Source organism: Camelus ferus, chromosome 1, assembly GCF_009834535.1.
Source record: "Camelus ferus isolate YT-003-E chromosome 1, BCGSAC_Cfer_1.0, whole genome shotgun sequence".
Classification (NCBI taxonomy): domain Eukaryota; kingdom Metazoa; phylum Chordata; class Mammalia; order Artiodactyla; family Camelidae; genus Camelus; species Camelus ferus.
The window spans coordinates 71,323,553-71,338,366 of record NC_045696.1 but is presented as its reverse complement, the minus strand read 5'-3'; the positions used below and the strand labels follow the sequence as shown (position 1 = coordinate 71,338,366).

General features: G+C 44.4%; 1 protein-coding gene across 5 annotated transcripts in view; it reads right to left on the bottom strand.

Moving 5' to 3' along the window:
* Positions 1-1,811: 1,811 nt before the first annotated feature.
* ABCC5 (ATP binding cassette subfamily C member 5) overlaps positions 1,812-14,814 on the bottom strand; it is a 75,491-nt gene continuing 62,488 nt past the window's right edge. For 3 of the 5 annotated variants that reach the window (XM_032483309.1, XM_032483323.1, XM_032483317.1), the window contains exons 26-30: positions 12,100-12,259; positions 6,710-6,788; positions 5,575-5,688; positions 4,756-4,920; positions 1,812-3,276 (exon numbers count right to left, since the gene is read on the bottom strand). In XM_032483309.1, coding sequence (XP_032339200.1) covers positions 3,175-3,276; positions 4,756-4,920; positions 5,575-5,688; positions 6,710-6,788; positions 12,100-12,259 — 620 coding nt within the window. In that variant the 3' untranslated portion in view covers positions 1,812-3,174. The remainder of the gene's footprint in view (positions 3,277-4,755; positions 4,921-5,574; positions 5,689-6,709; positions 6,789-12,099; positions 12,260-14,814) is intronic. The other 2 variants (XM_032483338.1, XM_032483331.1) reach the window with 1 other exon arrangement.

The window sequence follows — 14,814 nt, the reverse complement described above, 5'->3', positions numbered from 1 at the left end:
AAATATGATTTATTGCCTCCAAGTTTATATACGTGGGCTGAGATATAAGGAAATGATCAACCATAATATGCAAAGAAAAAGGAAATAAACTTTAAAATAGATTTGCGAGCAAAGTGTTGTAGTAACCCAGAGGAACTTGGTTTTAATTAAAAGAACATTGTGGAGGAGATAGTATTTGAACTGAGCTTAAGAAGGAAAACATGGCTTTATTTGACAAGAGAATATCAAGGGATTCCAGGCTGAGAAAATAGTAAAGACTTAAAGATGTGAAAATATTGGCTTACCTTTAGGAATACTGAGCAGAAAAGGAGGGTTGGGACCAGATAATGGACATCCTGACTGCCAAGCTAAGGAATATGGGCCACTTTATAGGAAACTGTCCCTTGAAGATTTTGAGGGTAAAGTATTTGACCAACACGCATTTTTGGTTTGTATTTTGGCAGTAGTATATACACTGGTTTGAAGAAGGACAAGGAGGCAGAGAGATTAGTTATGAGGCTGTAAATACAATATAAAAAAAGGAGGGTGGATGGTATAGCTTAGTGGTGGAGCACCTGCTTAGCATGCATGAGGTCGTGGGTTCAATCCCCAGTACCGGCATTGAAAAAAAGGGAGGGAGGGAGGTGAGTCTTAATTAGGGTGGAGGGAGATAGAACGGGGTGGTAGGGGTGATGCATAGGACCTGGGAGTGACTGAATTTATTGGGAAGGGGCAGAAGAGTTGAAATAACTCAAGGCTTCCAACCTGAAAGACTAAGGCGGTCAGAGGGACTACTAATTAAGACAAGGAGCAGTCTGATTAGAGACGCCCAGTGGCGGCACTCAGCGGGCAGCTGGAGATAGGTACCGAGAGGCCAAGCCCACAGTTGAAGGTTTGTCTCTGTGCTGGTGGGAGTGAAAGAACCCATGCCAAGAGAGCAAGGGGAGAGGGCAGAAGGCAGGGAAGTGCCTCCTTTTAAGGGGGCAAAGCAGGTTACAGCAATGGGAGGAGACCCAAGAGATACGAGAGGACAGAACTGAACAGGAAGTTAGTGTCATGAGCAGCAGAGTTTGACTAGAACGAGCATGTAGGGCTTTTCCTGCTGACCTTCCTACCTTTCTTGGACGGTAAATCCAAGGCATCCAAAAAAGTGGTTGCTTACATTGGTGCCACCCAACAGAACTTTCCATGATGGGAATGTTCTATATCTGCAGCATCCAACACGGTAGCACAGACAGTGACTACTGAGGAACCAAATTTTTATCTTGACAGCCAAGCCCCTGCATTATAAAGACAGTGGTTTACAAAAAGGGCTGAGTTTGAGCTATGATTTCTGATGATTCACCAGAACCAATACCAAATAGTTTAAAAGCTTTCTTGGCTGAAATCAACACGATATATTGAGAAACTTTTGAATGAGTACCCTTTAGAATGGGCACTTCATCCTCAATTAGTCAATCTGAATGAATTGGCTGAAAGGGCAATTACGCTGTTTGAATTGCTGAGAGCCCTCAACAAACTGTTCATTTAAGACATATTTCACCACAACCACCCACATCCCCACAACCCTTCCCACTCCCCACCCTCTTGTTAGCAGCACAGGAGCTTTATTTGGCAACCACGCCCAGGGACACAGGCCATAGGGATGAAGGCCCACTGCAGACCCTTCCAGGCAAGCTGGACTCTGCATGCTTTGCAACCAGCTAGCCCCATGACTGGTCCCTCCCTTCTGTCACTCCACAGTTAGATATTCAGACCCAAGCCTCCAGTCCTCCAAAGCCATTCAGAGACATCTTGCTCCCTTCCCAGAGAATTATCTTATACACCAAGAGTTTTAGAAAATCCAAAATAATTTTATTCAGTTTTTCAGATTTTTGCTTCCACAAGGTGTTCAGCACACATGCTAAGGCGACAGAATGTCTAGTTGGTCACGACATGCAACGCTGACCATTCGACGGATGACAGCAGCGACCACGCCCACCTGAGCTACTGGCCCCACAGCACAAACGGGGTTGGCAGGAACACACCGAACCACGGCAATCAGCAACCTGAGGTAGGTCTCTTTACAGTACAAAGAACTTCTACACCAGTGTGAGACACTGATTAGCAAGAGCTGCTTAAAGTCGCAGACTTTGGAGAGAGAAAGAGACTGTGCGGCAACCGCGGGGAGGAAGGGGAACAGACCCACAAAATCCTGAACCCTGTCACTGAACTGTGGAGGCATGGGACCCGGCAAACGAAGAAGTACCACTGAGAAAAGCAGCAGTGGGCTCCCGGGCTTGGGACCGACAGGTCTAGGAGCCGGGGAGCTCTGTGCAGTGGCCAGCGTTAGGAACCTGAGGCAGTGGGACACTCTGTGAACAGACTTGATGCTTGTTGAGAAAAAGAGGAAGGCAGGAAGGAAACTCACCCCTACCTCGCCGAGGAATGCTTCTGTGATTCTCATTCCTGACAGAGCGAGTGAAGAGGGGGTCTGGGACTTTGCCCCACTGCTCTCCCGACGGAAACAGTGAAGTGACAACAGGACAGAAAGCAGGAGCCCTGAGAATTCACGGCGCTCTGCACAGCCTTCAGCGGCCCCAGCTCCACCCCACCCCACCCCGGAGCGGCTGATGGGGAGGTGGCGGAGGGGGTCGCTGGAGGGCCCACTATTGCCACACGCCTTCCTTTCGGACACCCAGAAAACTCGGCACCGTGAAACAATCGGCTGGGGAAGAACATGTGCTACCCTTCCTACGGTCTAATAGCAAAACCAGATCTCTAGTGCAGCAGACTGTACAAAAATGATAGAAAGGAATCTGCACTGTTCTTAGCACAGTGCTTATTTTAATATAAAATAAACAGCTTACATTTTCACTGGAAATATAGGCTATGTACAGAATTATATATAGATATAGCTACACGTATAAAGCTTCATTATAGGCCTCTGATACATATATAGTAACGGTTCCCTGAACCTTTTAGAGTGCAATTAAGAACAAAAACTAAATTCTGCTTACATGAATATGGAATAAATACAATAATCAAAATAGGACTCTCCCTAAAAGTGAAACACACAAGCCAATCCTGAACTGCTGTGCGAAAGATAAAATCGGGAAAGGCAAGGTTTCGGCAGGAGGACGCGATGAGGGGCCCGCCCCAGGCAGGGAATGGCAATGCTCCAAAGAAAAGAGACGTGGGGGCGGCGGGGAGGAGTTAGCCCTTGACAGCAATCTTGTTCTCTGCAGCAGCAAACATGGCATAGAACCGGGAGCTGTCATTAGACAGAAGGACGGAGGGGGTGTCGAACTCCACCACCTGAAAAGGAAAGAGACTGCATCAGAATGTGACTCAGGGACACTTGGGGTGATTTAGAGGATCCACTGGTCAGGAAGAGGGGCAAAGCCCAAAGTCCCCTGAAGATGGACTCAAGGTGACAATTCAACTAGCCCTGCCATGCCCAAATGTTTTTGTTTGTTTGTTTGTTTTTTAATAGCCAGGGTTTAGTTAAGAGAAAAGTTAGAGAGAAAGACTTCCAAACCTCCTTCACATAAATCTCAATTCTTTCAGCCTTGGGTATGAAGGAATCAATCAACAAGGTCCTGTAAGCTGCAGGGGAAAAAAAACTAGCTCAAGTCAGAGGCCTACCAGGCAAATGTCATCTTGTTGTGCAAGCTGATCTAAACCTATAGAAGGAAACAGATGCCTAGCTGGCAAAAAAAAAAAGGAAGTGAGTATAAGGGGTCAACTCAGTCAATTATCCATCCCTCTGATGGACTTCAGAAAACTGAACGATATGCTGGCAGAACCTACCTCCCATGATAGAGGCCACATACTCACTTTCCCAGAATCCCTTGCTGCAGGCAAAGGCATATGACACAACTTTGGCAAAAGAGGCATATGACATATCTTTGGCCAAGGAGAGATAAAGGGACATCTCTGGGTGCTTCTAGGAGAGACTGTCCTGCCACAGAGATAGGCATAAGGACAAGGTGTCCTTCCTTAGGACTGGTTGTATGAGAGTAGGACGTTGGGTGCTTGAGCAGACATCCTACACCATAAGGGGAAAGGTAGACACTGGCTTTCTTGAGGGATAGGCAGATTATAAGCAGATACATATGGGAGAGGGAACAAAAGGAAAGGGTATTTTAGGTAGATGGAACTATACGAGTAAAGACACAGAGGTGAAAAAGAATATGAAAATGAATATATGTACGTATATGTATGACTGAAACATTATGCTGTACACCAGAAACTGACACATTATAACTGACAATACTTCAGTTAGAAAAAAAAGAAAACACAGAGGTGAAAAATCTTAGGGGGTGCAAGACTGTTTTAGCCAACAGCACTAACAAGTAAATAGCAGGAGATGAGGAAAGCTAAGTGGTCCAGATTGTGGGAAAGCTGGGAACAGCAAGAAATTTGGCACAGCTACATGACTGCAAAAAGCAAACATGTAATGGCTGGTCTCAATAGCTTTGGGAAAATTCTTGTGCATGTGAGTGAATTACTAAGCACACGTGCTCTCTGACCTAAGTCAAAGAGTTACTATTTACAAGCAACAGAAGAACAGGTAATAAAGCAAAATGAGAACCCAGTAAGAGTGGTCCTGACCCAATCTCTTGATTGGGAAGGCCCTGTCCCATCCAAAAGGAACTAGGCCAGAGTCACTATGGCTGCTTATCTGAGTGCTCAGAACCATGCTAAGAGTACCATCAGCCCAAGCCTGCCAGGGGCCAGTTTTCCTCCCAGACAAGGCCACGTGCCAAGCCAGGGTCCTCTGGGGGTCAGTACCTGCCCCTGGGCCAGCACCATAATCCTGTCAGAGCCTAGGACTGTATGTAGGCGATGGGCAATCGTCAGCATGGTGCAGTCGGCAAATGCCTCTCGGATGGTCTCTTGGATCAGTAAGTCTGTCTCCGTGTCCATGGCAGCTGTGGCTTCATCTAGAATCAGAATCTGTCAGGGGAGAGAGGAGAAAGAGGGATCCAATCAATTCCTTAAGCATTTTGGTTAACCAAGATTTTACTAAAATGTATTTTAAGATTGAATTTTATATCGTACATTGTTTTTTCTAAATAGGTACATACATGTGTAAAGATACTATTTTGCTTAGAACTGATATACCTTCAAACCCATATGTTTGCCTTGATTTCCACAAATAAAAGGATAGATGTGAAATACTAGTCTAAAAAATACTCACCCTACTTGCTCTGTGACTCTGAACATAGACAGTTACCTTTCTGGACTCTCTTTTCCAGTTTATAAAACGAGGGGACTGGATTTGATGAGCTGGATATATCCTGCAGTTTCCAAATCTTTTAAGTCTATGGTTTCCAGTACTATAACTACTCACTGGCCAGAAACAAAAGTTGTTCTTGGAAACAGAAGACTCGGGGAAATTAAACATAAAGACAAATAAACAAAATACCAATATACCTAAATTGTGTCAGGGTTAATTTAGAAACATCTTTGGGCATGCTCTTAAAAAGTGCCACTGGGCTGGGAGCCAGGAATGCCTTTGGAACTCATGCCACAAAGAAAGGCTGTTCTTCTATCTTCCTGTGCTTCTCCGCTGCACCCCCTTGCGAGCCACCCACCAGACTGCCTTACCTTACAGTGACGGAGCAAGGCTCTAGCTATGCACAAGAGCTGCCGTTCCCCCACCGAGAAGTTATCCCCATTCTCCATCACTTCAGTTTCAAGTTTCAGAGGTAGCTGAGCAATCTAGGGAGAATGGAAGCAGAGATTAGAAGGGTGAAAAAGGTAAATTAAAAAAAAATAAAATAAAGGAAGAAAGAAAAGAAACGATTTTGTTAAAACTCCAGTGGCAAAAATAAATTATTCTGGAACAGATGAAAGAATTATTAGGTAAGAGCCTGGCTTATCTGGAAAGAAGGTATGGGTGTGATGATCATGTAGTAGGAACACATTTCTAGACCATATTCCATATTTCAGCTAAACTATCCTATTAGTCTCATATCAGCAAAATGTCCCAGAAATTCCAATACTGTCATGTCCCCAAATCCTGTCATTTTTGGTTCTGAAAATATGGTCATGGAATAAATAAAATTACTCTTTCTGAAGTCCAAGGCTGTAGGCCCGTGGCTGTCAAACTTTTCTTTTCCTAAGCTATTCTTTGAATGAAATTGTTTGATTAAGCCCAATATAAATGTGATGAAGGCAGAGCTGATCTAGTTGGATTAGGGCAAGAGATTCTGGGCTTCACCGAACCCAGGGGCACCAGAGACCCTGCTCCAGGCCGAGGGTGTCTGTAGACTGTGGCCCCTGGAGGGGGCCTGCTGAGTTTCCCTAAGAGGTCTATAAATCCACATGCACACTGCATGTAGACTCAATAAAAGTGGACTCAACAAATGATCTATCTTTTGCATAGATATCGACACATCAAAAGGATGTTGTACTATTATGATTAATAAAATAGAATGTGACTTGAAAGCATTACTCAATTCTGAGTGGTTGTGATTACTATCTTCTCATTCAGTGGATAGTAAAAAAGGGTAACGGAGCCATAGGCAGGGGCTGGGGGAGAGGTGAGGATTGGGACACATCAATGTTTATGCCCTTTCTGAAATGCTCTGCTCTAAAGTGCTCCTCCACAGACATCCTGGAGGTGGAGGGGAAGGCCAGGCTAGATGAGGCTGCCAGAGCAGGCTGAGAAGTGACCACAGCATCACTGCGTTTCCACTCCTGAAATTCCAGCAAAGCTCTCCCTCAGTTCTCTACTTACACATTCTTTCATGTGTGTCCTTTCTAGAGAATCCCAGATCTGGTCTTCAGTGTACTGGTTGAAGGGGTCCAAATTTGATCTAATGAGAAACATAATAAGAATCTCTCAGGATCCAACATGCAAGTGACCAGGCTATCTGTGGTGAAGGTTTAAACAGCGGGGCACAAACCCCTCAGCAGTCCCAGGTGGCTCATCCCCCAACCAACCACAGGTAGGAGCGGATATGGGCGGGCCGCTGCCTGCCCGCTGCTGGAATGTGTCTCAGAACAGACTGTGCCTCCTTCTTTACAAAACATTTTTTATTATTTAAATGATACTGGTTAGTTACAGAAAAATTAGGAAATACAGATATGCAAAACACGAAAACAAAAGGAAGTATGTGTTTAATCACCTTTTATCAGACCCTCAGAAACAAACACTGTTAGCATTTTGGCATCTATTCCTCTAGGTTTTTTCTATGCATACACATGTTAAAATACATCTCTCTCTACATATAAACTTAGGGAAAAGCCCTCTCTCCTCTTGCTGCACCAGGTGAGAGCCCTGTCACTGAGCAGGGGACTCCACAGCTAGCTGACCAGGAAGGCAGCCAACCCAGCAGAAAAGCAGAGGAGAAAGGAGAGCATAAAGGGCCATAAAATCCTTGAGGAAGGATTTTACTGGCAGCGAAAGCGGTCTGGGGACTCTTCTTGCTTACTGTACGAACAGTACCTACCTCAGGGGAATCAATATTGATATAGAAAGAACAGGTCTAGAAATCTCTGGAAATGTGAAAGTCAGGAGACAATGCCCTTTGTCGTGGAGGAGGAGGGCGGAGAGGTGGTGGTAAAACAGATAAGTATTGGGTGGAAATTGGGCTGTTACATTAATTCGGGTGTCTTATCTCGATCTAAACATCACATTTGTGGGTCTAGTAATGTGATAGGTATTAGGATAATTTGCTATGCTCTGGAGCCAGACTGCCTGATTCCTTCCCGGTTTCTATCGATGACAACTGTGTGACCTTGGCCAGGTCAGCCTAACTACCCTCTGCTTCAGTTCCCTCCAGTGTGAGACAGGGATAAACGAGCACCTCCTCAAAATGTCGTTGCAGGGACCACGCTTCACGCGCATAGAGCACTCACAGCAGCGCCTGCTGCAGGGCAGGCACGGTGGACAGGAGAGCTGCTATTGTCACGTCATCATTACCATTATTCTCACTCCTTGGCTATGACTCCTTGTCCGCCGTCAGCCCTCAGCTTAGATGCTGTCTTCAGGAAGTGTCTCCTGGCCCTTCAAGCCTGGACTAGGGGTCCCTCCGCTCACCCTTACTCTGGCCCTCGTCACTCCGTTCACCTGTCTCTCTCCTCCACTGGACTAGGATCCTTGTGTGGGGCTTACTCACGGTGGCAGCCCATGTACACTGTCTAGTAGTTCCTGTAAGAATAAAAGAACGTATCCCTCCCATTCTTACTTGAGTTCCTGATAGGACACATTCGTATGTCATAACTTACTACTTTCAGTAACAGAGGCAGAAAGCAGCGTAGTGGAGGGAGGGTGTGAGCACATATCAGATCCAGGCAGCTTGGGCTCAAATCCCTCCCTGCCTCTTGCTACCTGAATGACCTTGGACAAATTACTCCTCAGTCTCCCTATCAGTAAAATGGAGACACAGCAACAGAGCTTGGCAGGTTGCTGTAAACATGAGAGATGTGGAGATACAGTGCCTGGAACACGGCAGACACTTGATAGCTGGTAGCTGTTAAACTGACAAGGGACATGTGGTTACTTTGGAGGTTGTGTGAAAATTTTTTCAAGGTAGGAAGACCTGTGCAAATCTGAAAGGAGATGAGGAGATTTTGAAGATGCTGGAAAAGGAAAGGTACCTGAAGGTCAAGACCCCTGAGGAAGCAGGCCTAACTCTGGTTTTTGGAGAGAGGGAGCACCTCCCAAGGTCGTGATTAAGGGGATATCAGGAGAAATAAGTGCAGCAGAAGCCCAGCCGCTCAGCCAAACAGCCCAGGTTCAAATTCTTGTCTTTGGGTGAAAAATTTAACCACTCTGGGCCTTCAGATTCTTTACCTATAAAATAGGCATAATAGGCCGCCTCTCTTGCCTTCTGAGAAGGCAGGCCCACACTCTGTTTGTGGAGTGTGTATCCCTCTAAATAAACTTGCTTTCACTTTTAAATCAATCAATCAATCAATAAAGGCATAATAATAGTACCTACTTCATGGAGTTTTGAGTATCCGATGAATGAATACAATTTACATGCTTAGGACAATATACCACATAATAAGTCCTCCATGAGCTTAGCTAATACTATTATTGTTGTTATTCTTTAGGGCAGCAGTGTCTGGCACAGAATGACTTTTTTCTTTTTTTTTTAAGACAATTTTTTTAGAGCAGTTTTAGGTTCACAGCAAAATTGAGATGGTACAGGGATTTCCCATATCCTCCCAGCCAGCATGACTTCCACGAAAATTAGATAATCTAGTGTTCTTCATATAGTTATCCTAGTCTTAGCATTAACATTCTGACATCCAGACTAGAAGCTTTTGGGGATTCCTTGATTTTTATAGGGACTAAGACTGATCCCCCCCCAAAAAAAGTAGAAGGGGGCCCTTAAACAATAGAATAATTCAAAGACAAATGAAAGACCTTGAAATTCTAAGAACCTGTTTCAAATTTGGAGCACCTTCCATTCCATCTAGAGTACTAGGTGCTTCTGCCTCAAGGTACATGGCCCCAGAATGAACGAAAGCATAACAGGTCAGTTGTGGGCTCAGCTGTTTTTGCTGTGATTTTGAGTTAAGCACCAGAGATACACTTCAAAACAACAACAAAAAATTAATGGGCAGATTGAAAAGGAGAGAGGGCATCTGAACAGGAAGAAATGAGAACACTGCTTCTTGCTAATGAATGGACACCAGGACTGCAGGCAGAGATGCTCCAGGTGATGAGAAGTGCTCACCCCCAACCAGGACACAGACTCAGGGACAGACTAGAGCGACAGCTGAGGACAGCCAGTCTCACTGAGGGGCAGATTAACCACCAGCCAAGCCACTGCAAATAGTCCCCAAGGATGGAAAGCACTCCAGTAGGGGCAGGTTAGGGCAGAAGCCAGAGAAGCCTTCCCGAGACCAGGAAGCACAGGCCCTGTGGGGAAAGAAAAGAAAAGTACTGCCAGGACCATGAAAGAGGGAAGGTCAGCAGAGAAGGTTTAGGGCTGGATGAGAAGGGATCTCTCTTCTTGGAGCCAACCGTCAGGGAAAAAGGCAGAGGAAGGGGACTTGCCACAGAAACACAGGCCCCACAGCTCAAACCCAGACAGCTGGGTGGGGGTAGGGGGACTAGAAGCAGCTATTGGAATGGACTGAGATTCTGGCTAATCTCAGAAGGGGTGTGTCCCGAAATGATCTGGTCTATGCTTTAGATTGTATTTGTATGCAGAATAATTCAGAAATTCTCATCCTGTGACTTTCTCTGAGGTTTGTTTGATTTTGGTTCTACCTTGCTTTCCCTCTAAGAACTCCTGATAAGTTTTAACTGCATGTTTGTATCTCTGGGAGACGATGTACCATCAATGCTGGTTAATGGTGGCTGAGACACAGTTTCCAAATTCAGTCTCTAGGACGTAGCTGAGCAAGCAGCTGATCTATTCTGCCCCTGCCTTGGGAAACTCATTTTAGGCTCTCTAATTTTCCAAGAAAAGAAAAAGAACACAAAAAGCAGGATATTCTTTGGGATCTATAAGAAACCTGAGAGGATAAAGGGAAGATAGATGCTCTGGGATTTAATTTGTCCTCAGTGTCTACTACTGACTTAAAAAGCCAAAGTTATAGCTGGCAGAAAATGAAACTTACATGATGTCCTAGGTTTGCATAGCTGGCTGCCTAAGTAGCACTCAGAGCTCAATTACTAAAAACCCAGGGCAGTAGCACAACCACTGAGCTTGTCCATCAAGCAGCAGCATATCTCTAGAGCTGATAACAAATGGCCCCAACTCCCACAAAGGCTGTGCTTCTGGTTAATTCTTAACCATTAACTCTAGAAACCCCTGAGTCACAGACCCAAATGAAGGGCTGTAAAATTCTGAAATGAACACTGAGGCTTCTTGGTGGCAGCATGTTCAAGAAGTCTAAAGTTGAACATGCCTTATTTCCTAGTTCTCTTCCATTTGATGATTTAGACTTGGATCTTCAATAAATTCTAATTCTCTTCTTATGTTGCTTGTTTGATCTTGTTATCTCAGTACCCAAAGGGAATGACATTATCACCAACAGATCCAGTCTGTATCGTCCAAACTCATTAGTGTTTTAGAGAACTGCCAAAGTAAACACCCCCGTGAGTGATGACCCCCTTTGAATGCAGGTGAGAATTCAGTTTATCTACCAAAGTTCTTGAAATACTGAGTTCAAATGCCATTTCCAAAGAAAGGGGTGGGGGTGGCGGGGCCTAATTTTAAAGACACGTCTGAACACTGCTTGTAGTTATTTGAAATTAAGTTGGTACCAATTTTTTTTTGAAACTGCTAAAACTTAAAGAGGAAATGGAAGTATTACTTTTACAGTGATTTTTAAAAAGTAGTCCTATCTAGGTCAACTATACAATTAAAGCTGTTTTTATTTAGAAAGAGAGGCAACTTAAATAAAAACAGACACAAATTATGGAAAATACATTGTTTTTAGGAGGCAAAAGCTTAAGGCTAAAGGTAGGAAAAAGAATAGGAAAAGACAATGGGATTAAACACATTTCACTCTTAGTTACTGTTTTAAAGGGTCAAGAAGAGGCATTTTTTTCTTTGGCAACCTGGCAGATTTCAGAGAGAGAGGCATTATTCCAGAGTAAGTACCAAAGATGGGGGAAGATAATGGAAAATGAAAAAACAGTGAGTAGTAATAATGCCTGAAGACCATTGTTTGAACAGACACTCTGAGAGTACCTAGGAGAGATGGTAGTGTGGAGGGACAGGAAGACGGAGGAAGATGGTGATGAAGACGAATGGGGGCTGCTAAAATTTACTGAATGATCACCATTTGCCAGCCTCTGTGCTTGTAAAGTTTATATGAATTTATCCAATCTTCACAACAACAGGTCTTAATAATAGCCCCATTTTATGGAAGGGGAAACAAGCTTAGGAGTGGTTAGGCAACTTGTCTGAAGTACAGAGCAGAGATCTGAGCCCAGATCTCTCTGTCTTGTTGCTACCATGCTGCAGGGCCTCCGGGCCCCGTTCAGTGAATGAGGTGGCTTGCACAGTGGAGCTCCCCCTTCTGCAATGGGGAGCACGTGGTGTTGGGGTAAAGCACTAAACCAGAGGCCACTAGATTTCAGTCCCTGATGGAGGCTCTAACATGCCCACCTGGCCCCGAAATGAGGCATGAGCACGTGGGTGCTGAGGGCCTCACCTGACAGTGCCACTGAACAGCACTGGCTCTTGGGGAATGATGGAGAGCTTGCTTCGGAGGTCGGCAAGGCCAATGTCACTGATTCTCACTCCGTCAATCTTGATGCAACCTCCAGATAACTCCACCAGACGGAAGAGGGCCATGCCCAGGGAGGACTTCCCTGATGAGTCAGAAGACAGGCAGAAAAGTTGTTCAATTAGCAAATTCTGTGAAAATAAAACTGGTTTATTCTCAGGGCAAAATCATCGATTTTTCTGTTTCTTTTCAACCATTATTTCAACCGATTAACTCGGATAATGCATAAAATGACAGCCAGAAACAGGAAAAATAATGAACTTTCCTGGGCTAACAACCATTATACATTTACATCACACAGCTCCAGCCTGAGAAGGAGCAGAAGGAACCATTACACTCTCATGAGAGTAAAATGGAAAAAATGCCTCCTTTCACCTTGGGAACAGGTCCACAGGGTTTAATGCTTCTCAGGCAAAGTGAGCGTAACAGAGAGCAAGGAACTAGAGGCAAATCAGAGGACAAGTTGTCCTCGCTCTCTTCTGTCCCCTCATCTTAGCTGAGGGAGAAACAAGACAAGGCCTTCCATCGCCACCGCAGCAGCAGCAGCTGGGGGAACGGAGGAAGTTCTGGGCTAAACACACCAGGAAGGAGGTTTGGGCTTGAAAAAACGAGTGGCTGTAAGATTCTCTACCATGATAAGGAACTGTGGTAGAAAAGCAGGTTTGGGGGATAAAATAACACACTCAGTATCACAGTGATACTGAATCAAATTAATTGACTCTTCATTTTAAAAATTATATCAATAATTCAAGCAGATAACATCAATCTCCCACATTTCACTACTGCTTTTTTTTGGACACATTTCCTTTTAGTTTCTTCCTCAGAGTTGAGATCATACCAGAGATACAATACTGTAACTGCATTTTCCACTTAACATTACATAGCAAGCACTCAATCATACTACTACCTTTTCAAGATAAAATTTTAGTGGCTGCAATAAATTCCATTATGTGAATGTACTCTTACTTATTTAGCCAGTCCTTTAACGCTGCACACGCAGTTTATTTAAAACTTACTATAATAATGCTATGGCAAAACGTCAGTGCTCAAACTGCTCCCACCTCAGAGGACTTCCTTGAAATAGATGCTCAGAACTGAAACTATGTCAAAAAATATAAATATCTAAAAAGCTCAGTGCCCCACCCCACCAAAAAGGTCTGACACAGTCCTGTCTATCTACCTTTCTGCGATTCAGACCTGTAGTTTAGATACAGAACTACAGGTTTTTAGCTGTTAGACCAGTTCTCCGGGTTCTTGACCCTCCTCCCCTCCTCTGCCTCCATGTGAAAGCCCCCTGATGACCTGGTAAGCTCAGCGGTCAGCGAGGGTACAAATACCCTGCCTCATCCTGGTGTCTGTGGCTTCCTCCAAGCCGTCGAGATCTGACTCCCATCACACAACCTATGGGAACCCCGAGAAATGTCCGTCTCCCTAAGGCAGGGTTGCTCACACCATCTACTAGAAGCGGGCTGGGAAACCTGAGACCCTGTGGCAGGCCAGTCCTTGAGACGGCCTTCTCCTAGAAGTGAATGGCTTTTTCAGGGTTGGGAGATCTGATTAGCAGTCCCTCACACAGGTTTAAGGGAGGAGGTGGAGACCTTCCCTCAGTGCTGAGGCAGTGGTTTAATATCTAAGCTGAGGAAGGAATGGTGCTCAAATAAATAGGTTAAGTTGTTCCATTTTAATAAAAGATCTGAATCTAGACTACCTTGATGGAACGTGCTGGCAAAAAAGGCAAGGATGTCCTCACGGTGGTCACTACCACGGCAGAGCCGGGTCTGTGAGTCTCAGAAGCTTGTTAGGATTAGAGTTTAGACTTCGTAAGTTGGGCTATTTATAATTATTTTATTTTTCTTGTTTAGTTCTTCTCTGTCACTACTGATGGTTTAATAAACTCTTGGTGAAAATTTCGGTCTGTCTTACCTGTGTTAAAGGGAAATCACAGGAAGGGACAGCAGTCAGAGCTTGCAGGAGAGCAGTGTACCCCCGGGGGCCAATGCAGCAGAGGGAATTCGAGGGAGAGAGCAAAGTAAGAGCCTTGGAGACGGTCACCCTCCTTGGCTGGGCATTCTCTTTCCAGTGTAAAAGCCTAGAGGCAGTATCTTGTTTTGACATAAAAATAATTCCTTCAAAGAGGAAGCAGGAAATAACTTTTTCTTTTCTTCTTAGCGGGTTCTTTAAAGTAAATTGGCCAGAAAAGATTCAAGGCCTTTTTTCTTCTTTCTTTTTTTTAATGGCAAGAAAAAAAGCTAAAAGAGTTTTGAAGCCAAGGAAGCATGGAGCCCGGAAAGCTAATGAGAAGTGACTCAGAGAGACCTCTTACACAAGGGTAAACAAGCTAGTGAAAGAAGACAAGACTCAATCTTTAAAATGTTTTTCAGGAAGGAAAGAGGGAAAGAAACACATTATTCAAGTCTTGCCTCCAGAAATCCAAGGGGCATTATAGTAACACACTTCTGAAAATAAGACTGAAATTAAGTGCCTAAAGCAAAGGCCTAATCTCTATTTCTTTGCAACTGATACCATATCAAGAAAATAATTTCTCTCTTCAAAGGAACATAAATTCCTTATTTAGAGCTGTGTTGGCTTCTGATAAATATGAGGCCATACTGGCAACACATCACAAAGACTTTAAATTTT